Source organism: Fistularia commersonii, chromosome 17 (assembly GCF_037954325.1).
Source record: "Fistularia commersonii isolate RoL2024-O1a breed Wild chromosome 17, RoL_Fcom_v1.0, whole genome shotgun sequence".
Classification (NCBI taxonomy): Eukaryota; Metazoa; Chordata; class Actinopteri; order Syngnathiformes; family Fistulariidae; genus Fistularia; species Fistularia commersonii.
In genome coordinates, this window is record NC_141300.1 from 6,644,606 (window position 1) to 6,670,104 (window position 25,499).

Here is a 25,499-nt window from a genome sequence, read left to right on the forward strand (position 1 = left end):
AAAGAAAAAGCCACAGATTCAATTTAAGTGTCAAACTATTCCAAATTTTTGCAGGACAATTTGGAAACAAACTATATTCCTGATTTGTTACAAAAAATGTAATAAATTGGAAATATGTATTTTGCTCATTTGAAAAGGGCATCTTCACTGCATGTATAAGCTGGCACTGCGGTTTGGATTTGATATCTGGTTAAGACATATTCTTTCACATGCCAATCTCTAAGTCAGATAAAAAAAAAAAATCAAGGACATGATCATTACTGCTTATCTTTAAATCAAATCACTAGTTATCAAACACATAAATGTTGTTTATAAACTGCACAAAACATGCCTTACTGATTACCCTCTGACAAACAGTTCAAGTAATAGAAATAACACATGGCTTGAACTGATTCACATTAGTATCAATCAAAGGGTTGGCAAAAAACAGCAGAAGACATGACACAACAACTGCTGTATGGGTAATTTCTGCATAGAGAATTACAAGGCAGCTCTTCTAATCAAATTGTGTTCACCTACACTGCTGTGGGGTTCTTCATGCAGATGTAGTATGATGTATGATGTAGTGACCCTGTGAGTAAGAGCACAGGGCTAGTGGACTTGTCATGTCTCATCTCTGCCATTCCATGGTCAGCCTGTCCTGACGATTGTCTAATGTTGCAATTGCTGAGTGCTAACCTCTTTAAGTGCCGGGCTTAATGTCTTGAAGACATCAAATGAATGCAAAAATTATTCAATTAAAACTGGACTTACGACAGCCTTTCTCATCACTCTTGTCAAAGCAGTCGGGCAGTCCATCACACTGCCAGCCTCCTGGTACACACTTTCCATCTCCACACATGAAGTTTCCAGGGATGTTGCACTCAGTTGTAAAGTTATTCCCTGGGAGCAGCTGGCTCTCTGATTAACAAAAAAGAACAGAGATTTACTATCTTACTCCAAACAGAAATTCGCAAGTAGATGAACATTACAATCTTTTGATATTCATCGCCAAAGTCAAAATGGAGGATAAAAGTTTTCTCCATTCAGTAAAGACCAAATTATCATACCAAATGTCTCTATTTAAAAGTTGTACCAACCTATGGAAAAAAATAAACATAAGAAAATCTCATGAACACTAAAACAGAAGAGGTCATGTAGCGTTAACAGGATTTTGGACATTTGCGCCTCTTGAGAGCTGTTGGGATCCGAGTCCAGGGCTCTGGGTGCAGCCCCCTCCACCAGTGAGCCTGATTGAGCAGGTGAATGACTCCAGCTGGGGGTGCCGGCACCCCTGTGGCTGATCAGGCCTCGTCAAGCGGAGGATAAGAGGAGCCTGCTGCCAGCCTGTTGGTTGTTCCTTGCTTCTTCCTAGTCCCTGCGTTCTTTGTCTTGCCTCTCCTTGCTAGTTCCCGAGACTCTCCATGACACACCCCTAGAAACAATCCAGCCCCGGAATAGCTCTCCATTCACCTTCCTTGTCAAATAAACCCCTTAAGATGCCCTTCCTCCTGAGTATCCTTGTGTTCGGGTCAGGCACACCTTCCTTAAACATGACAAGAGCTTGTGAATGTCATAATGAGGCAGACAAAGATACAAACACCTAAAATTCACACAGAAGCAAATAGATGGATGGTCAAATGCACAAAGCAGAAACAAAAAGATTGAAACAATGTACTCTGCATTTTAGTATAGTTTCTATTTCAGCGGTAGCACAAGGGGCAAGAAGGTAGCATTTGACACCGTAAGATGAACACCTAAACTCATACACAAAACCATAGGGCAGTAATGAGGTGTCTCCAGCAGAACATAGACTTTACAATTGCAGTCTTGAAACTGAGTCCAGCAGGAAGTCAACTCAATTACTCTTGTTGCGGTGGCTGTACCTGCAGCCTAAAGGTAAATACCAAGAGCCCAGGAAATAGCATAATAACAATATGGGATGGCAATAAACAATACCAATGGCAATCAAAACATTTCTTATTTAGTACTGATAGTTTCTCTTAAAAGAAATAAAATGAAAACTGCTGCCAAAGCACATAAAAACCTGACTTACTTTGTTTGTACAAACAAATTTGTGCTCCAATATTAGCAGAAACCTTTTAGCAACAAAAAGCAAATTTAACAAGTTTGTTTAGTATCAGATATTATTTCTTAGTTTAGGATGGTAATTAAAAACACTACCCAGAGGTACTGTTACAGTTTCTGTTACGCTTGTTGGTTTCTGGTACTGCTCTGGTCCCTTTCCAAATTCTGGTATCTTGAAGGCTTTAGGAATGTTTGTCAATGTTGAATTAATTTGGGGGTTTTGAGTAATTGTAAAGAGGTATGATAATGGTCAGTGACTTTCACACAATTCAAAATTTTCTTTCATTTGTAAAACTTTTATGTAGATTGACTTGCTAATTAAGAATTTAAACACATAATTTCATCACCTCTGTAAATTAATGTTAGGTTGGAGTTGGTGCTGTTCCAGTTCTTAACACTGTCTTTAAAAAAATGTGAATTACTTTTGGAAAATGGAATACAAACTGTGAATCTTTGGCCAGACATATGTACATTAGAAAATGCAGAGCAAATACAGTTTGGGCCAGTCATACAGGATGAATGGTGTTTCTATTTATTTTGCTACACTGGCAGCTCATCAAAAATCAACGCATGTTGCTGCCCTCTAACAGTTATTTGTGTCTCCAATAACTGAATGGAATAATTAATTTGTGGGCACAATTGAATGGGGATCAAGGAAGCCCCGACTAGGGGGAGGGAGCATTAAGAGATTAGAAATAGCTGCACATCATCAGTTGTGTCTGTCACTAAATAGAGAGATAATACAGTGCTGTAATTGTATACCAATCAAGCCCGTAATATTATCAATCATAACTCATATGTGCTCTGCTGCAGCTCAAACACAAGACAGACAATTCCACTATTTCCAGACAACTGAACACACCTGAATATAAGGCAACTAAAATAACTAAATAAATATATGTGTACATATATATTGGCCGCACTTGTCGATAAGCCACAGGTGTCCACGTTGTAGCATGATATATTTACACAAAAACATTTTACTTCTGATTATATACATACCGGTAACATCCACAAATATGAACAAGTATATTGTATTCAGGCTAGTCAAGCTGGGAAAAGGCAGGTGTAGTGTTTATATAATGGAGCAAAACCCATGTTTCAATCTGCAGCTGATCTTAGAGCAGCTGCAGCAGCTGGTTTTTGGTTTCTCAAAATGCACTTTTGTATTCACAATGCTTTTTGACAAATTCAATTCAACAAAATTATTTCAAATTATGTCCATCTGCCCTTCCGAGTCCTTCTCACTCATGCAGATGTTCCACCCTATTTTGTTTGTATTTTTCTTTCAGTCATTATACTTAATATTCTGAAAAGAAGTTAGTGAAGTTCAATTTTTTTTGCTTTGTTTACCAAAGAAAACCTTAATTTCACACTTATCAAATACTCAATTAATCTTGAACAGCTGCCACTCTCCTACATTGTAAAATCATGTTATTTGCAAGAGAGAGATTTTAATTTTAACTGAAATGCAAGTTTTGCACGCTCATGAAACATATTTACTTTTTAGAAATCAATCATTCCTGAAAATCCAGCCACATTATGCTTTGTATAAATTGAAAAATGATAAACTGCATGTCCATTTTAAATTAGCCTCTTAGGGATGCTTCATGGTGATTAAATATCCTTATCAAATTCCAGTGTTGTTCAAAAATGTTTTGTGTATTTGATTGTTCTCACATTTAGACAAAAAACAATCAACCGAATACACCTTGTGCGCAGAGAAATGTTATGAGATATTTGATTTAATCATTGCAGAGACATAAACCTTGTGAGGCTTTATTCAGACCTGACAGATCCATTTGACTCAAAATGGAAAGCTTTGACCTTTGTTGAATGTCTCTGAATTCATAACCAGGGCTCACAGGTTTAACAGTTAGTTGATATTCACTCAGTCGATGAGGACAGTTTCCAGAGAATAGCTGAATAACTAACTGAAATCACCTGCACTTACATCATCCTTTTTCTCATGTCCTTTTGGAAATTTTTTGAAACCTTGTATATATTTTCTTTAAAACTTGATAGCATAACCCTTCTGACCATCTGAGGCTATGATGCCCGTGTTTTTGTTTCTTGCAAAATAGGGAAACAGTTTGAAATATCTAGGAAAACATTTCTTTAAAAAAACAGAGGCTGAAGGCACAGACAATGTTTTCTTGATTAGCGGGGAAATAAAAGTATTTGTAAAGGCCATCAAAGTATGCATCACTTTATGTATCGTAACAATGTGGACATTTAACCTTTAGCTTAAATGAAACAAAACAGGTTTGTCAGTTTACCCAAGTGTTAAGCTGTTTATATAGACATTTGATATCTTGGTATGAATATCTGTTGAGCCCTGCAAGAAAGCCAAATTCCTCTAATGTATTTCATAGATTGTCCGAGGATTCTTCCGTTACCACCAAAAGAAAATCCCATCAATGACTGAAAATATTTATTTTAACATCTGCTGGACCGTACAAAGTGGACTTTTAACACCTAAGATAGGCAAAGAAATGATAATCTTTTAGGGTTTCTGAATGCATATATACATATATATATATATATATATATATATATGTATATATGCACACACACACACACACACACACACACACACACATATATATACATAAGTACTATGCATTTGAGAAATACAATGAAACATAAATGACAAGAATGACAAGAAAAATCCTGCAAAACTGCAAATCATGAAGTGAAGACGTGTAAAAGTGAATGTGTTTGCATCATGATCGGATTAATCTTTATTTTACATGATAACCTATGTCATATTTGGATTGTCAAGTACTGTAATGGAGTGCAGAGAAAGTTTTGGGGGGAAATGCAGATGGAGAGTTTGGGTGTAGATGTCAGATCTGAGCAAAACAGACAGCAGACTAGTTTGTAATTAACGACTTCAGTGATGCTGTCATAGTCCCAGCTGACAGGACTCAGCTGGCAGACATCCTTTTCTAATGCAGAGGGATTATTTATTTGCTGACTTTGAAGGGGTTGAAACCAAGTGACTTCAAAACTATACATTTCATTGGTAAAAACAATGATAATTTCTATTTTCTGCTGACCTCCTTTACTCTGGGTTCCACTTAAAGCTGCAGCTATAAATTGTGCAAATGTCATGTAAAGCATACATTCTAACTGCATGCTGCTCTTTCAAGCTATTAATGCCTTGGTAGATAACGGTTAGGTATACAAACATCTCAAGCATCAGAATTTGAAAACGTGTAAACACAACTATAAAATAAAACAATGGAGAAATATAAATTCAGGGCAACACAGAAATGTTATGTAAAATATATACTGTATGACTGTATTGGTATGTCTTTGAATATTTTAGGGGAGGACAGAGAAAACAGAGTATACTCTATAAGAGGTGGCCAAAAAGAATGGACAAAAATGAGGGCTTAAAATATTGATAAACAGCTCATTATTTTCTATACTAACAGATAACCTCTGCAAATGTTTTACTATGCAAGTTCTGAGTCTTTGTTTTCATGTTTCAGTCAACTTCTATAAGCCCCAAAGGATTAAAGGATGAAGCCTGTTTTCATACATTGGTTGAGGTGACAAACGTGACCTAACTAAAAAGAGTAACCGTCACTAAACCTCTCAATTCAGAACAGTAACTCACATTAGTTCTCTGCTGTCAGTGAAACACTTCACATGCCAGAGAACTTTGTAGAAATTAGTATCCAGGAACAGTGATTCATTCATTTTCATAGTGCTATATAGTGAAAGGTTCACCTCTTTATGCAGGACTGCAGGCACACGATGGGTGCCAGAGAGGGAGCTTGAGGAGACGAGGCATGGTTAGCGTTGGATTTCTGTGTGCTTTGTAGGTGGAAAGAGTAGATCAATTATTTAAGTGTAAATATTAATTACAATATCCTTGGCTCACCCATCATTACCTTCGGTCTCCTCTCTCCACAAAGCCTGTATCCACTAAGTCTGCATCATCTATTAATTTGTTATGAATAATACTTTTTTTTGCTTTTTATTGGTTTGAGTGTTTCCAAACATTTAAGGAATATTTCTAAAAATACCAACCAAAAATTATAAACAGAAAATAGGCATCCAATTAGCTGTTACTGTGATATTAGATGTTCATCTATCAAGAAAGAACAGAGCTTCTGCTATTTATATCTCTTTTATATTGAGCTCTGTATAAAATCAATGCTTTTTGACAATAGACCGACAATATTATGGGTCACAAAGAAGACATTTCTTCAAACTGATTTAAAATATTAATCATAGATAGAAAGTGAATCCTCAAGAACATAAATTATTAAATTATATTGTAGTTTTTAAGGTGAAAAGTAAGCCATCTATTCAGAATCAAAGTCACAAGCTGGATTTCAGAGTGCTTCTTCTCTTGCAAGTTATCATTAGTTATTATTTGAAGATGATGTACAACAGGCTCTGCATCAACAACTGAAGCTTGGGCGAACATCGTCTATTCAGTGGATAAACTTCTAAAGTTCACAGCCAGCAGAATTCACTACCCCTTTTTGCTACTTACTGAAATGTGAAAAGTTATTTTGGGGTAAATTTTTGCTTCCATATTTGTGTTACTAAGGAGGTTGCACACACATTGCCACACACGCGCACGCACACACAAAAATGCAGGAGGTTAATTGGAATCAATTGGAAAACTCGCACAGATGTGTGAATGAGAGAGTAAATGGTTGTTTGTCTCTATATGTGGCCCTGTGGCAGCACACACCCACACGTACTTCTTTAGCATGGCTTGAAGCAGGTGAAAACAATACATGTTTTGGTTTTGTTGTTGTTTTCAATGTATTTATTCAAATTATGTAAATTTGAAAAATAAAAGTCCCAGATCCAGCAGGGGATCAGTCTATGCCCGGTGATTCACTGGGCTTGAAATACATTGGTGAAAACATTGCACTGTCTACTGATTAGTTCAGCACACACCATACAAAATAGCACAGAAATCTGAGAAACGTCAAGAGCAAGACACCTAAGAAGGGGGAAAGAATAAGGACAGTTGGAAAGGAGATGCATCGAACAATTATGTGAGGAAAGGCACAGAGGCAATAAATAGAAAACTAACATCATTTTCTGCCCCAATACATGTGGTTGTAGCTGTCCTTGGCCAGCTTTATTCTCTGTGCTCTGAGCATGAAAGGTCAGAGATATAAATCTATATTTGAGATGACTATTGGCTTGGATCTCGCGGCTATAACCCCATCTTTCTCTGCTGGCTTAGGTATCTAACCTGCATTGATTAGCCCCGGGTAAAAGGTTGAGCCTCTAATCGGAGTAACACCAAAAATTGATTTGGACTGCCTCTATACAGTTTGGAAGTTTTAACCGTATGCGTCCCTCAAACAGTCGTGGATCTGTCAGGATTTTTTTTTTTTTTTTTCCGTTCATTCAATTTCATTTCAATTATCTTGTTGACTAGGACAAAATTCAAGTAATTTTAGAGCCTCATAACATTAATATAAACATGGAAGGCATTCGCTATACAACAGGACCACTTGACTAGAATGATTTATGAAAATATAGACACATATTTTTCAATTATAGGCCATTATAAATATGCTGGAAACACCAGTAGTCGGTGCAGCACAGAAGGGGGTGAAGGTGATCCGACTCTTGCATCGTGTGTAGCAGTGACCTTCAAAGACCTTCCCAGAGAGCAGAGGCGAAAGATTCTTAGGCTTGTTCTTTCAGCTAACTAAAGCATTCAAAAAAAAGACTCCAATTGTAGATGTCCAATTGTCCATGTCAAAGAAACCGTACAGATAGGAAGGAGATTTTGTCAAATATAATCACACATTTAAAAAAACAGGATGGCAAAAACTGATTAATGTGTTGCGTGTGGAACTTGTCACTATCAGCAAGGTTCTTTGCAAAGAGACACAAAGAAAAGAAACAAAATTTTGATCATATAATTATGTGTTTTGGGGATAGTGTCACTAACGTTATCACCTGTTATTTTGTAATTCTTGTTTATTATTATATTTTTTCATCATCCACAGTTTGTTTACAAATGTATAATTCATGTTGTTCAAGGCAAGTCTTGCTAGGCTATTAATGCCTCTAGCAGGAAACACTTCTATTAATGACTGGAAACAAACTGAAGATGATTTTGTAACAAAATATGTCTTAAATAGATGTTTACAGCATAGTAAAATGGTAAATAGTAATAAGGGAATGGATTAAAATACCATGCAAAGTGCATCACTATAACATCCTTCTGAAGCAGTAAATGTTTTGAAGTTAAATGCCAAATGGCACATATATCTCCCTGGGAAAAAAAACACATTACCTACAACTCAAGAACCCTCAAATCATCTTTGCAAAATTCAAATGTGTTTCAATCAAGGAAATAGTCGAACAATCCGCAACTCTTGGTCTAATTTTGTTGTTGACAAAAACCTGGGCTTAATTCCTGTTCATTTTTTTCTGTGAATTATGTTTTTTTTTGTCACCTCCACAGAGAACAAGAACATAAGGCACAAAAGTTACACAAAAGTTAAGAATTAAATCAGTTCAAAAGCTTCAAAAATTTTTAGTAAAACTTGAAGAGGGGAAAATTGACACTTTAACAATCTCATACTTTAGCCAGCATTTGTATTAGTGTTTCTATTTTTCTGGGGTAAAAAGGACATAGAAAGGCCCCTTGTAGTGCTGAGTATGCTGCTGCTCTTATTTAATTTTTGTACAGTGGAATGGAGTACTACGGCACATTTCATTTCTATTGGAGACAAATGTATATTCAAACTTCCAGAGACAATGTTAAAGGCATCTGAGCCAAAGTTGAACAAAGTCAGCATGGTTGAAAAGTGATGTATTTAACTTGTGTTGCACCACTGTAGTTTCAAATTTTCACATCAGGAAAAAACAACTTTGGTAGAAAAGAATAAATGTATAGAATAAATAGATAGAATAAAATGTACTTTGTGAAAAAGATTAATCTACACAACTAATAGTATGAAAACTATAACAGAATTAAGCAGAATTTTCCTCAGCCAAATTCCAGTAAATAAACAAGTATTTTTTTTTTTTTAAGATTCATAAAAGATCCCTGTTTGGAAGAGAGGATTTTCTTATTTTCAAAAGTGTTAACTCATTTCAATTCATAGTATAACTGGACTGATAAAGTGGTCCAGTTACACATTGTGAGGCCAACCTCTTTTGGAATGTTCATTAGGATTGCAAATTGATGAGGACAGGGGTAATATGATTATAAATCCTTTATAAATGTCACCCATTTTTAATTCACAAAAAAAATCATATACATGAATTTACATATCCTGGTAGACTACAAGAGAAGGTTTAAATGCAGTGTAACTCTGAAAGAGATAACAGGGAAATTAGATGAGAAAACCTGAAGCCTGTCAAACAGCAACAATTTAGTGTGAAAAGACAGACATTTCTTAACTGATTTGGAAAAAACACCAATGGCAGTCAGCTAACCTTATCCTGAAATTCAAGACCTCCCCCAAACACTTCCTGTCAGATAAATCTTGATCTTGAGCCTCACAAGAACCAATAGATCAGCTTTTAACTGGATGGCTGCAAGTAATGGCCAGTTCCCAGCCACATCCCACTGTGATACACAGGAAAAAGTACAGTAATTTCTGGACTATAAGGCGCTACTTTTTTCACACACTTTTAACACTGCACCTCAAACAATGATGGGGCTAATTTATGGATTTTTTGGGGTCCTGAGCTTCATGCCACCAAAACATTTACCCTTGTCACATAGGACCAATGACATTAATGTGAAATTCTGAGGCTGTTCAATTTCGAGTCAGACGAAGACGACTGTAGTTGTTTCAGTGCGCAGGAGGAAGACGAAGCTAGCGATCAGCTGGAGTAAGACAAAGCAAGGATAGAAAATGGATGGATGAATGGACTTTTCCTTGTGTTATTTATTATTAATCTTTTTCATTTGCTATGTAACAGGTACGGATGAATGGACTTTTCCTTGTGTTATTTATTACTGATCTTTTTCTTTTGCTATGTTACTTTGAGGAAAAAACATTTTCAGTATGTATTTGTACGTGTCATGTTACAACGTGGACAACTGTGGCTTATAGACAAGTGCGGCCTATAAATGTACACATATATATTTCATTAGTTTTAGTTATCTTATAATCCGGTGCGCTCAATTGTCTGGAAATTACAATAGTCTTTACTTGCTTACCGCCCACAAACTTGTGTCAATTGCTCGAGGATTCAGCATTTGCTTGTTGACAAGGACGTGAGTCATTTCAGATGATTTGAATGTCATCTCCAGTAACCAATCTAAATAAATTTGAAACAGCCAGTAATTCAATATGATTTGATCTAACAAAAACATCAGTCTGTGAAACAATACACTCATTACAATGATACAGCATACAGAATTATGAAAACTAATCTCCGTGAGTTACTTTTCATTATAGGTATTCTTCACCTCTGAAAGAAGAAACCATCGTAAAGGAAGGGCATCACATAAGACTATGCCACATATGATATCAGGATTCACACCACAATGTGTATGTCACATATCATATGTCATTTCACATTCAAAAGGACTGCAGCATTTCAACATCCATCTTATTTCTAGATCAATAAAAGAAAAGAAAAAGAAAAACTCGAGCATCAGATTTTTATATACTTACAAAAAAGTATGGGTAATAAGTGATACTTCAGTAAGATTTGATATTTTTAAGGTCCTGCGAAAATGATCAGTTCCTAAAATATCCCGTATACTAAGAAAAGAGTGGAAGGCTTTTTAATTTTCATTTTTTATTTTTCATATTTAAACATGTCACATTAAACAAACATAATGTAATTTCTGTAAGTATCGCTATTAGACATAAATCAGAACTACTGCCACAAAGAGAGAGAAAGGGACATTGACTTTAACATCCCATTCATTAAAGACAAAGTATAATAATTTAACTGTGAGAATTCAAGGAGAAACATGTGCGCTGATTCATTTCACACTTATGTTGTGGGTCAAGAGATACTGGCTAACTTTTGTCAGGAAATCTTTACCCGATGTCCTCTGTCTTCCTTAGAAGATGTACTCTGAAATTATCCAATGCTTTTAGTTTTGGGTGTTTGGTTAAGTCCTGTAAATGTCAGTAGTCTGTCAGCTTTTGTGGACATCAAGAGTAGAAACAAGAGAAAATGTAATGTTGGTTACATTTGAGCAAGGGAATTTGAGCAGTCCAAATTGGAGAGTGTGCATAATACAGAAGGTATATGCTACAGTGTTTTTGTGGGTATCTGTACCATTGAACAAACATCAAATCTAGTGTTGCTTTCAGTCAATGTGACAGAAGAAAAAACAGTTATCTAACCTTCTGTAGCTTATGCCTTCATGACTAACAATGAAGAATCACCTTGATTTTAGTGCTTTACTAAAACAAAAAAGCAAACTACTATTTCCTCAACACTAATGAGTTGTACTAACATAAAAACTCTCCAACATGCTCACAAAAAAAAAAAAACAACACAAAAATATGCAGGCCGCCCCACATGGGTGTTGCCTGAAAAGGTGGTTCAGACAGTGCAGTGTGGAGCTGTCTAACACTGCCTCACAACCCTTCTATTCTCTCCACAAAAACAAAAGTATGAATGAAATTGTAGACAGAAAGACAGCCACCATCCACCACTAAGTGATTTCCAACATTTGTGGCTTTCAACGATAAACAAGCATTGACAATGATTACGGAATTGGATAAATTATAATAATAATTAAAAAAAAAAGGATTAATAATGAGGCAACACGGTGGCACATCAGCCTCACAGCATAAAGGACCCTGGTTCGATTCCGACTACGGGACCTTTCTGTGTGGAGTTTGCATATTCTCCCTGTGTCTGCATGGGCTTTACTTCAGGTTCTCTGGTTTCATCCCACATTCCAAAAACAAGCAGCAGGTTAATTGGAAAAAAATGTGAAAATTATCATTGTATGTGGCCCTACAATTGACTGGCGACTGGTCCAGGGCGTACCCCGCTGCTTGCCCGCAGGAGTGCAGATTAAGCAGCAGAAGATGTATGTATGTATGTGTGCGTATATTTATATATATACATATATATATATATATATATATGTGTGTGTGTGTGTATGTGTGTGTGTGTGTGTGTGTATGTATATGTTTTTGTATAAAATATGTACACACACGTATATAATATATATGCCACATCTGTATAAAATGTGAAAAATACTCATTTGCATGTGGCCACCCGGCAACCCAAAGGAGGGGCTTCACAAATTCTCTTAACAGCCATAGCCTTGTTAAAGGGGCTGCATTATTGATGAAACATTTGTGAGCTGAGATAGCACAGAAAGAACAGAGAGAGAATACATTTGGGAGGGAGGGCGTATGAAGTTGAAAAGAAAAACTAATATGAGATACAGAAATCTTAAGTATGAACCAAGACCAATGGCATGGATGGTGGGGATTTTGAGCAATAGCTCTGTTAGCTTTGAATTATGATGAACAACAATATATGATGTGAATTTTCATCTCGCTCTAATGATATAATTAAATCAAAAGGGTTCTATTCTGCCAATTGCTCTTCATTAAATTCCCCCTAAATTTATATTCAATGAGTAACAAGAGAGCTGATGACAAGGCAGACAGGCAGAACAACAGACATGCAATTCTGTAAAAATGTCAGATTTCTTATGCACAAGCAAATCCACTGCAAGACCTCAACTGCCGTGATCTTTTGTCTATAAAATGCACGGCAGGAAACACTGAAACTGTCAGCAAATTCCCCATGACCAAAAATACACTTCTTTGTTGAGTTGAAAAGTTGGGCTCTGCTGGAACAACACAGTTCAATGGTGATCCACTCAATGGGAAAAAATAACTTAACTAAAACAATAAACTAGTAATCCTGTAAAGTAGTGATTCATTTATTTAGAAATAATTAGTTCCAGAGAAGAGGACGTCACTGAATATGGCACAACACTATTACTTTTACGAGTTAAAGTGTCTCTTAATTTAATGAGAAAAGATTGCAACACTTCATTATGACTGGAACTAATTTTGCATCAAAGTGCAAATTGGAAGTTTGAGATTCTCTTTGTTCTTTTTAAAATAGTGCAGAAAACCAATTGTATGCACTATGATAACCGTCAATAATCACGCCATGTTATGCCTTGGGAATGATATGTGCAGATCAATGACCAATAAAACAAATATTCATAATTTATGGACTTTTAAATTTTCTCTCAAACATTACAAGTGAGAAAAGCATGAACAAAAAATGATCAGTAATAACTGAACCCTGACTGATATGGATATATGTGTAATATTGTTGTGGCTTATAAAGAAAATTCTGGACTAATGCAATTTAAAACAGAGCCATCCCCTTATCTACCATAATGACTTGACCAACAGCAGTGGTGCAGCATAACCAGTGCAGTGCTTGTCTGACTTACTGTTCGCACAAGGAGTGAAACAAGTCCCCACAGTTCCTGTGGGACTATATATGCTGTGATGCTTTGCATTTTGAAACACTATAAATGATGTGGCTTAATAAGATACAACTGATGCAGTTTTATATCAGGGAAAATTATATTTCAGTAATGTATCCCAATCCATTTTGTAAATATACATGAATGCACCCAAACAGACAAGGGAAAGAATGAGCGTTTTGTGGAAGTTGCCAAATTAGCCTGGCTTGACCAAACATGGCACCATTAATCACACACTGGTCCCCCATTAATCAGAGATCACAGATCACACAGAGCCCATAATCCCATTGCAACAGTTTATTTAGGCTACTTATGATTCCATTCCAAAGCCTAGTGTGGTTATGTTAATGCATAGCAGTGTGGCGCTGGAGGTAGAGCGATCGACCTTGGAACCAAACATTCCTGGTTTGATTCCTGGCTCCTCCTCGTGTGTTGAAGTGTTGGCAAGCAAGACACTGAGCCACTAACTGGTGCTAATAGATGGCAGTCAACTGCTCATGGTTCATCCAAGATGGGTTAAATGCAGAGAAGAAATTTCACCATGATGGATTGATAAATTACTATTATCAAACTTGCATGCAGGCCGACTTAGTCTCTTTTAAGACAGTTTTTTAATGGTAGCTTTCTATCCCCCACTTTGCTTGGCTTTAAGAGAGGCAATTGTTCATTTAATCCTGTAAAAGATGACAGTGGTGTTTTCAATAACTTCCAGCTATTAACATCACCTTGAGATTACCTTCACAACAAGGAGGTGATGTAGAAAGGTGGAATGAGGGATGGAGAAAGGTGGAATGAGGGATGAGAAGGACAATGGTGACAAAAACGGTGTTTGAGTATTGAGAGTGCAGGTAAGTCATTCAATTTTCAAATGTGGACAACTGGTGTTTTAAAATGAAGAAACATAAACACAGACTTGATAAGAATGCACGTGCATTGGTTTCCAGCCAGGCACATGTTTTAAGAGGACTACATTCCTTATCAGACCAATTACGGAGGCCTGTCCAGTCAAAAAAACACATATATCCCTTATAATGGATTCCCAACTCATTTTTTGAAAAAATATTAAATGCCACCATCCCCTTGTCTCTCTTTAACCATACAGTTGACCAAATATCAGTAAACAGCACACACCCTGCATCCACTGGTACACTGCAGACCCCATACAGAGAAAATTGGTATTTTCAGAGTTACAAACAGGCAGTAAGAAATTAAGCAAATGCTGGATTTTTGTTTTGTTCCAGTCACAGTCTAAACAGTGAATGTAGTAGTACAAAACCATTTTTAATTTGGTTAGTTAAGCTTGCCTGAATGGTAATGAGGTCAAGATGTACAAAGTATTAGAATGTGTAGGCACTGGACTTGTACATTAAATGCATAGGAATGCTTAAGAAAATGAAACTTAGCATTTAACTCTTCTAAGCATGGGCAGGATCATTATGCATCACGGAAAATACTGGAGCTGAGGGTATGATGATAGGAGAGAGAAGGAGGAGGAAGAGAAATAGTACTCTTTTACTTGAAAGGTGCCTGGGGAGAGAGAAAGATAAAATAACAGGAGTGGGGGCGCACAACAAAAAGCGCACACTGCCTTTGTCTATCTTGTAGTCTATATTAGCAAGTAATGAGCTCCTAATTGTGCAGCCAGACCATGGATCCGCTGCAGGGGTTGAAATCTAGCAATAACAGCACGACAAGGCAAAAGGCGAAATAAACAAAAAAAGTGTAAAAGGTGGAGAGAAAAAAAACTGGGTTCAGGGTTCACAGAGACACATAAGGGAAGGAGATGATGTGGGTGGTATATCTAAAACATTTGTTTGAACAGAGTGCAGATAAAAGACTGCCAGTGGCCCTACAATCTGCTCTCTTTCAATGTCAGTCTCAACTCGCTCAATTTCTGTGTAATAAAGAATAGCAGACAAACGATGAAAATTCAGTCAGATGAAAGAGACTTAGTTTAAAATCAATACAGTGTATGTGAGACTCATGCTATGGAACTGAATTGTAACTAAAGGTCATTCAAAATAGACTGCCTTTTACATACACTATTTGTTTAAAGTCAACTAAGACATGGAAGCTAAATCCGAAAGATCATTAGAGGACCAGGGAACAACCTCTCTTGGATTGTTGGTTATACTCAGGGTGAAGACTTCACATTTTTTTAGTACGTTCACTTTTGAGGCATCCGAAAAGGAGATATGCACTTTGTAGATCTACGTCCACCTGAATATGTGTCAGCGTGGTCTTTTTGCCACTTGATTCCTGCTGATTATCCCACACTTTTGAGTCTAACTTTCTTTTTGAAGGCTCTGCTACATTACTCAGACCCGTAATTAATTTTGATACACTCCTACACTGAGTCTTAGACCTCAGGGTTATCATAGTAAAATTACTCTCACGCTTTATTCAGATAAAAAGCTTCATACACCAATACTATTTCACTGCACAACATGTCAGTGCTCCAGCTGTTCTACATCATATGCACACTCACACCCTGGTAAGCCCCAAAGCACCTTCCCTTGGGCAAGTATCACAATCTACTCGTATTTTTCCACTCAAGTTACAGTGGCTAATGGCATTGTCACTCCTTCAAAGCACGAGGAAATGCAAAAACAAGCACTTTGACAAGTTGTTGGCGAGAACACTGAACATGCATTAGGTTGAACCAGTGATTAGCGTCATCTACTTCATTTTTCTTAACTGCTGTTACACCTGTGCCCTCTGGGATAATGGAATGACGGGTGGCTGAGGGTGGAGATTGCTGGTCTGACAAAGACACAGTCCTGAAATTGCTCTCTACAGCAATAGTTTGGACATCAAATCAAATGAAAATGAATGGCCTGTTCAGGAAGCAGCTTCTGCTGTATGCTTTTTGGATTTTTATTTATTTTATTTTTTGCAGTTGTTCAATTTGAGTTCACTTGATACTGTAATGACTTTCTAGCAGGTTTGATTAATGACAGACACATTTACTAGCAATACCCATGTACATGCTATTGTATAATGCTGTATTACCATGTATTAACTTGCTTTTTGCATCGTGTTTGTCGAGATGAACATGGCAGCTGCATGCATAAGTGTGTAGAGGCATGAGAATTAATGTGAATGTTTACGTTTGTAAATGTACGTGTTGTACATGTGTGTGTCTGAGTGTGACTGCTCACTGTGGTGACTGTGCAACTGGCTGCAGAGGTCAGTGAAGGAGGAATCTATCATAATCCATCATAATCAGCTACTGTGCTGTTCCTCCAGGACGGATGAGCTCTTGACCCAAAGTAGATATGGTGAAGATGAGAATCACGAGGGTGAAATGTAATGTTTACTAGCTTGACTGGTTTCAAAATAAGATGTTTTTAACTCTATAACAACTGGTTTTCTAGATAACTTTTGGGTCAAAGAATAAACTTGTGTGTACACTTATCAAATAAGCATATGATACTCCAATTTTCTAAAGAATTCAAAAGACGAAATGGCTTATCATATTTAGAAATGCTACCTGGAAAGTTAACCTCATTCAAGGATTCAGTCAATAATTGACAAAAGATTGTAAAAAAAAATGTGCATAGAGTGAGAAAATCAAAAGCACATGCTGAAAAAATTTACAGGTGTCATGCCCTGTATTTTCACATGAGACCTTTTTCATTTTAATTTGCAAAAGAATAAGAAAACTGTGGGATGACCACTGAGGACAGATGGGAAACACAGACCATTAACTAGTATTATAAAAACAACTTGAATTCTAAAATGAAATTGAAAGGCTAAGATGTTTTATAAAAAATGCTGTTGTTGCTTTAGACATAGAGAAACACTGGCCCCTTTAAGAAATACCAAAGGGTTTCCTGGAGTGAGTTTCAATAAAGAAGAAAGATGAATACAGACTGTCAAACTGTGCTATCATTTAACATTGAACATGTCTTAAAATGTCCACTATAAACTAAACATTTTGGTTAAGCCCAAAAATCCTATTCTATCCTTTAAGCATGATTGTAGCTGATGGTAGCAATTATGAAATACCATATTCAGTGAAGTTGTGAGCTTGAGACAGATGCAACTCTAGAGCTTGCGATAACCATTCAGGGTTATAAAATGACAACAAACAAATCATTGTTTGATACAAAAACATATTTAGATACACATTTTCAATAATTAAATACATTTAATGCAGATGTTGATGTGTTTTTTGCAATGGGAAAATTCCAAAAGTTTCAGGCTTGCATTCTCTGTAGAAGACTATTGTAATTTGAGAATTCAGAAAGAAATAGATGTTAAAAAAAGCATTCTGTCTGTCCTCCCTCTTGGTACATGAATAATTAACCCAAAATAAATTATGGGAAAGTTAATCTCTCCTAGTGTGTGTGTGTGTGTGTGAGCGTATGTGTGTGTGTGTGTGTGTGTAATGAATGAACTTCCTGCCCTCTCTCCTCTCCAGAATGAAACCACCTCCACTACTGTTTCCCATTTTACCTTGGTTCACTGTCTAATTCAGAATCAGATGGACGACAGGCTTCTCTGAGAAAAAGTAACCCCCTTCTGTCTTTCCTATGACCAAATGAGGGGAAATAATTTCATAGTCTTATATTTGGGTCAGCTGTCAAGCCATGGTTGACAGGGAATAAGCAATACGACTATTATCATTTGTATTTGACTTTGACTTAGGAGAAAGCCTCTGTAAACAGCAGCAACGATGGGGCAATTAACTTCTTGTGAATAAGAGCGCCTTACCTCCCCCAGTCCTTGTCCAAAAGAGGAAAAATAGATTTAGCGCATAGCCGAAGGATCTTAAACATACAAAAAATTGCATGAAAAACACATGAATGCAGAACGAGCATAGGAATCAAAGAATGAGACCACTTAAAGCAAGACTCCCACTGACAAAAGGGTTAAGCCATGCCAAAGGTGAAGATAGTTCTTATCCACATATTAACTTCCAGTTTCTAAATCAGTTCACCTCTCCTCACTCAAACAGACAGGGGAATTATCCCTGCTTGCTCAGCCCCTATTATTACAGAGGGACTAACCCTCATTTAATGATCTTTTTTTCTGGTATGGAATAATGAGAAATTTACTCTCTCTATCAAGGGGTCTTGGAGTATTCTAAATTAATTGCAACAAATAGGCAATTATTTCATGTCATGCTGAATTGAGATTGATTTTATTTGTTCATTTATTCACTTGCCTAAAGGAGAAGCAGCAAGTGTATAACATCTTAACCTAAGAGCCTGCAAAATCAAACGTGTGTCAATGCAAGAGAGCTTGCAATAATAAGACAAGACTCGTGGGCACAGTCAGCAGTGTCCACTTCAAATAAAGAGCCTGGTTTCAACTAGTCTTCACAAAATTCTTCCCATAGGAGATGAGATGTTAAGTTGTCTTGTGTTTGTGTTCTGTGATTTTCCTTACTAAAATAGAATACAAAACAATAAGTTATATTTATTTTATACATACATACATACATACATACATACATATATATGAATAAAATAATCAAACTGCATTCAGACACACTCCTAAATCTCATGTAGAAATTGGAGCTGAAGAAATATCATTCTTGTGCTATGCAATTATCCTTGTTTTTAAATCTGACAGGTAATAGTCAGACATATTCAATTCGATAGAAAGACTCACAGTGCAAAATTTTGAATCAGGTTGCCAAACACAGACTGAGCTGCCCTGATGGTTCCTTTTTTTTTTTCCTTTGACCTCTAGGGTCATGTTTGTTTGGTGTGACAGAGGGATGCTAGAGTTTTAGTCCAAAATAGCCTGTCAGTATACACACTGACTGCTACAGTGGCTCTGATAGTCAGAACAGCAAATGACTGCTGATCATGGGAACAGCAGGGCAGCCAGCTGTCAGTCTGCCAGGGTCCATCCCCCGTCTGATTGCTTGCTCAGGACCACAGGGGACACATACAGGAGGTCAATTGGGCACATCGTGCAATAAGTATAAAAATAAAAATAGGCAGCTCAAGGTGATTGGACTGGGCAAAACCTTGCTACCTTGGCTGCAGTAACTGGCCAATACATTTCGAGACTGAAAGATCATCAATTTGTTGCACTGTATAGGTTTGTTTATATTGAATTAATTATTGTTTTATGTTGATCATTTAATGATGATATTACCCTCGACATGTTGGTATTGGCCGTCAAAACTAACAATGTGTATTGGTTTGCCCCTGGCCCCTTGAAGCATTTCACATTTTCAGTGGAATTTAGTCCTTATAGCATGCTGAATGTAGCACTTTGCATTTGAAAGAGAAGAAAAATCGGAAGAACCGAAATAAGCCCACTTTTAGTTTTTTCCTGTAACTGCTTCCTTTGTGTCAAACATCTAACAATTTTTCTCAGGAGAAATGGTTTATCATTTTTGGGGGTAATTTCTTGCGGTTTTATTTAAACTTATGGATTGTATATATTATTATGAAAGCAATAAGTAAAAAGTAAATAAAGCACATTTTCTAAAGCAAAAGTGTCTGCAAATAAAAAGAAACACACTTAGCAACCACTGCTGCATATGAACCACCACAAGTTAACCATTTCTTCCATCTCCAATCAAAAATGCAAACCTGTGTTGCAATCCAACATTTCAAAATAAATTCACAAAATTTCATTGTAGAGGCCAACTTAAAATTCCACATAATTGTAAGAAAAATATCAATCCAAAACCCGCCATCCAGAATCTCTTAAAACACAGTCCATACCAAAGGCCAGATGTATGTATATTAGCAAAAATGTGAAATGTCAGTGATTTGTGATTAAAAAAACATACCAATTTTTTCATTTTAGACTGTCAGATATAGATGTTAGTGAGCACTGCATACACGAAGGTGGGAGGGGATTTATTTTAGAATGAGGTCAGATGGATGAATGAATTTCAGGATGAATAAAGCTTTCAAGGTTAGCAGAAGACTAAATGTGGGACTTGTTAATTTTTTTGTCTCATATATTTATTACAATGAGAGGAACCCTGGTGGAATAGTGAGGCTACAGGGAGATCAAGAAGTGGGATGATTTCAAGTACTTAGGGTCAACAACCCAGAGCAACGGAAAGTGTGGGAAAGAGGTAAAGAAACAGGTTCAAGCAGGTAGGAATGGGCGGCGAAAAATGTCAGGGGTACTATGCGATAAAAAGTATCATCCAGAAAGGTGTACAAGACAGGGGTGAGAGCAGCGAATCTGTATTGCCAAGAAACAGTAACAATGATGAAAAGACAGGAGGCAGAGCCAGAGGTCGCAGAGATGAAGATGCTAAGGTTCTCTTTGGGAGTGTTAAGGATGGATACGATCAGGAATGAGTCTATCAGAGGAACAGCACATGTTAGATGGTTTGGAGAGAAGGTCAGAGAAACCAGACTGAGATGGTTCTGTCATGTACAGAGGAGGGATGGTGAATATATTGGTAGACGGATGCTGGAATTGGAACTGCCAGGCAGGAGTTCTAGAGGAAGGCCAAAAAAAAAGATTTATGGACATAGTAAGGGGATATGAAGGTAGTTGGTATGAGAGAGGAGGATACAAAGAATAGTGTTAGATGGAGAAGGTTCATTTGCTGTGGTGACCCCTGAAGGGAAAAGCCGAAAGGAAAAGAAGAAGTAGTAAAGTGCTTTGGCAGTTGAGTGCTTTGGGTCCATTCTTCCCTTTAGACATTGAAATTTGTGAATATTTAGTAGAATGAGCAAGAGCAGAGGTACTACAGTATGAAACTTAATTTACCAATGTCTAAAGCGAAGGGGAGTTTAGATAAATCAAGGGCATTAGCACACCAATTTCTGCCATTTCAGGTATTAATAAATAACCACTGAAGCAGAGGGATCAGTCAAAATGGGAAGTAACTTATTGAAATCATGGGTGCGTTTTGACGAGAACACAGATAAACCCATCTAATAGTCAGCTCTCATGCCATAGAATACACAGGTGACCAAAAGATATCAAGGATCAAATTTTTTCCTTTTTTTCATTCTCTGGAAGGAGGACACCAGCACTACTAAATTTCTGACTAGCTGTGGTTGTCTTTTTCTCATTAGTGAATATTGAATGATAGAGCATTTACATCACATCTCCCCATAAATGCAAAATTAAACATGGAGAGAAACCACTGAGCCGGACACACTTCTATACCTACATAATGTGTTTTATATATGCGGATAAAAAAATTTGAAAATGTTACCCTTGATAATAAGTGAGGTCACTAATTTTAAGGCAGTCGTCATTTGATTTCAAACTGCATTCTTCAGACTTGCTTTGTTTCAGTTGAGACTGCAATTTAAATTAATCAATCTTTGTCATATTTTTAAATGTACTTTAGAAAATTGTGAAAATATTATTTATGAACTTGAACAATATTGTCTTTGACCATGCTACTTACTATCATTCCAAGGCAACATCTTAAAAGTCATCCTCCATTCAACGAAACAATGCACAGCGCTGAGTTAAAACAACCAACATGGATGTGGAGTAAATGATCAATTTTCAAACCCATAGAACAAGTAAGAAAAATTACTGTGCTATCGAACGGTTTAAAACCTCTGAACATTGACAAACACAAAAATGTAATTTCAAAATCCCTATCAAACAAAAAGGTCACTATCTGAGCAGCTTGTATCTGAAAGAATTCTTAATCACTCAGGAACATCTTGCCTGCAGCAAGGATGACAACTTACGAAATGAAGTCAGATACAAAAAAAACAAAATAGATTAATGATATTCATTAGGTATCGTCATGGCCAAAGTTTTAAATACTTATCATTGTTGATTTGATGTCATAGCCCTTATATAAGTCACAAAACCTCTTTTCTTCAAAAGAAAAAAAAAAAGATTTATCAGACAGGTTAATCTGGGCAACCAAGGACATTTGGATCAATATCAGTCAACCATCAGGGATTAACAAAGTATTTACTTCACTGCATGACAAATTAATTAAGATCAATACAAAATCAATATGTAATGAGCTGTCTTCTCCCTTAGCAGTACATTTTATCCCTTTGTTTATCTAATTCAAACCTGATACCTGAAGGACAGGTCATCGAAAACTTTAGCATCATGACTGATAGATCAGACGTTCAGCCTGCAATTCACGAATGCAAGAGATTCATTTTCACCAATGCCTTTGATTTAGTTTTTTCATTAACTTTCTATAAATCTCTTCTAAAATGTATGTGGAAGCATTGAAAATATTACACAATGACTTTTGTCATCCATTATTTTACCTGAATTAAATCCAGGATCACGCACCACCCTGCCATGAAAATGTTTTTTTTCTTCTCCATTTGTTATGCTACAGACAGAGGATGTCTAAAAAGAAGACAAATGTGTGCATTGAGGACATTAATTTTCCATAAAATCTTTACTGTTAAGATGTAGCTTTTGCAATTGGAAATGTTATTATCAAACTCTGCATATACATTGATCTAGATGGTGAGGGTAAAACAATTGGCAAAAGAAACCCTATTTTTCAATATATTAGGGGCATTTTAAAAATACATCAGTTTTCACTTTCGCAAAGGTAAATTAAAGCAAGTAAGATATCACTTCTTATGGCTGAGAGGGGCCCCATAATCCAAGGTCATTTCCACTAAAAAGTCTGCCAAAAGTATGTGGTAATTAAAGGTGGTAACCTATCTAATTCATTCAAACTTAACAGAAGAGAAGTGTGATTATAAAAAAAAAACATACATTTAAAAGAGTTGTATCTGTTTAAATGAAAAAAAGAAAAACAACTGTGCTATTAGTGCAGCTCTAGCTCGAGCAAACATCATGACTTGTCACAGCAGGAAAAGTAAAGCCAAAACTCCCCCTATTTTACACATCAAAGTTTGTTTCAAACTTTGGGTCTTGAGGATATACAACTGTGTATGTTCACTTGTACATTCCAGATGTGACGTGAAGCTAATGGAGATATTAAAATTGTCCCCTAAGTCTTCTGAGGCTGTGTGGGTGGTCAGAAGATCCAATAAAGCTGCAGAGTTAAAGCATTGCCTATGCAAACAACAAGCTTGAGAAAGAGTATTAGCTCCTAATGGCTTATCAATATGGATTCTCAGTCATCCAGCTTCTGGTTAATTCTGGTTGAAACCCTTTTTGTGGACTTCTCATCCAAGAGACTTCTTCACTGAGACAATAACAAAGATACCAAACGTCTTCAAGGGAAGACATTCAAATCTAGTTGGCATGAAAAGATTTGGACAACTCTTAATGCAGTGGTTCTTAACCTGGGTTCTATCGAGTAAGTCTCAGGGGTTTGGCGGAGGTCAAGACACACATCCAATGCCTATAATTTGTAATGACCTGCCATCACTAGCCGCAGATGATCACGTTCCGTAGCTTGGCCTATCTGTTAAGACAACTTGCGACTGTCGTGATGGTACGTCGTGTGATTTCTTTCTTAATATATTAATCCCTTCACACTAATTATATCGAGCAATATGTGCCAATATGGATACGCGTGTATAACGAAACGTGATGGGAGTCAGCGTCCTAACTGTATTTTGTTTTTGTTTGAAAATCATGTTTTGCTGTTTTTGTTCTTCGAACATGTTGTCCTCCAGTAAAACATATGCATTTTTATTTTTCCAATGAAGAAGGGTTCGGTGAATGTGTATATGAAGCTGGCGGGGTTCAGCACCTCCAAAAAGGTTAAGAACCACTGTCTTAATGGCTTCAACATGTAGAGATGCAGTTGTTAGAAAACAGTGAAATATGTCAAATGCAAAAATGCGGTGAAAATATAGACGCACAACTGCACACATTATGTTTGAATTTCAGTCCACATTTAAACCCTCTGCAACTTTGTTTTGGTCAACTCTGAGTTTTCTTCTACTGAACCATGAAAGTTGTCTTTGATGCAAATGAAAGTTTTTATTTACATTACCAAGAAAACATGGTGCTCTCTATCCTCAACCAACAGTGATGCCGCCAGAAGCAGCATGTCATTCAAAAGCATACTTTAAGTTAACAGGGTAAAAGTATATGCTCATTTACAAAAGTAAAAAAAAACTACTTAGTTTTACTCGTGAAGAGATAGATTTATTATTTGATATGAGGTTTTTCAAATGGATCTGATTATTGACAAGGGCGGGTGCCTTATAGGAGAAGCTCGACCAAACATATAGAGAGAAAAGAGAGAGGTGCCAAGTGGCTGTCCCGGCTATGAACCGAGTGCGAGTTGTTCTCCGCGGAGCCCCAGCTGCCACGGCCGGGCTGCAGAACAGATTGACTTGTCAACACACTGCCCTGTCAACAAGCTCTCGATCCTAACTTCGCCCAGAGGAGCCAATAACCCCCGTCTCCGTAAAACACACAGCGGATGGATGTGGCACGGAGGCTGTCGGAGGCAATATTTTCACGCAGAAGTGCATTCGACATGCAAGGAAACCCCATTAACTGCTGCCCGGGACACCACAGCTCACATTTTTGCCACAAAAAAACACTCGATGAATTAAAAAAAAAAAAAAAAACGGCAAGAAAACCGTTGTTCGAAAGATGACCAATTTTTTGAGCGCACTCGCCGACTTAGCGAACGTTTGAAAAGACCCCCTCGTTCGCCCCAACTCGTCCCCCGACCCACCGAGACACCGAAGCTAGTTTCCGTATGCGTGTGAAAACTTACCGACGGTTCTTGAGCCAAGCAGAAGGTACCAGATCCACATCATACGGCCTCCTCCCCCCCTGCCCCCCCAGGCCTGCCCTTCCCTCACTCCACCGCGGGGCCAAAAAAAAAGTAGGGGCAAAGAAGGGTAAAGTTCTCCGATAAAGCTGCGCACTCCGGTCTTTTAAACCCAGGAGCTTCTTTTCTTCCGACAAAAGTAGGTATTCATTTGGCGTTTGAGAACCGGGTTCGCGTTGGGTCAGAAGTATGGAGTCCGGTTTGGAAGTAGGGGGGCGGGCCTGAGCTGAGCGGGGCTTCGGGGTGGAGGCTGGCAGGCCGGGGAGTCGCTCGCTCCTGTGTCGTTGTTGGGAGGCGGAGTCGGAGGCAGAGCTGGAG

The 25,499-nt window shown here is 37.3% G+C and overlaps 1 protein-coding gene across 1 annotated transcript in view; it reads right to left on the reverse strand.

Annotated features, from left to right (window-relative positions):
• Positions 1 to 25,213, reverse strand: part of ldlrad3 (low density lipoprotein receptor class A domain containing 3) — a 74,017-nt gene extending 48,804 nt beyond the window's left edge. Inside the window, exons 1-2 of the mRNA XM_086163470.1 lie at positions 25,125 to 25,213; positions 754 to 900 (exon numbers count right to left, since the gene is read on the reverse strand). Of these exons, the coding sequence (XP_086019596.1) occupies positions 754 to 900; positions 25,125 to 25,167 (190 nt within the window). The 5' untranslated portion in view covers positions 25,168 to 25,213. The remainder of the gene's footprint in view (positions 1 to 753; positions 901 to 25,124) is intronic.
• Positions 25,214 to 25,499: the final 286 nt, after the last annotated feature.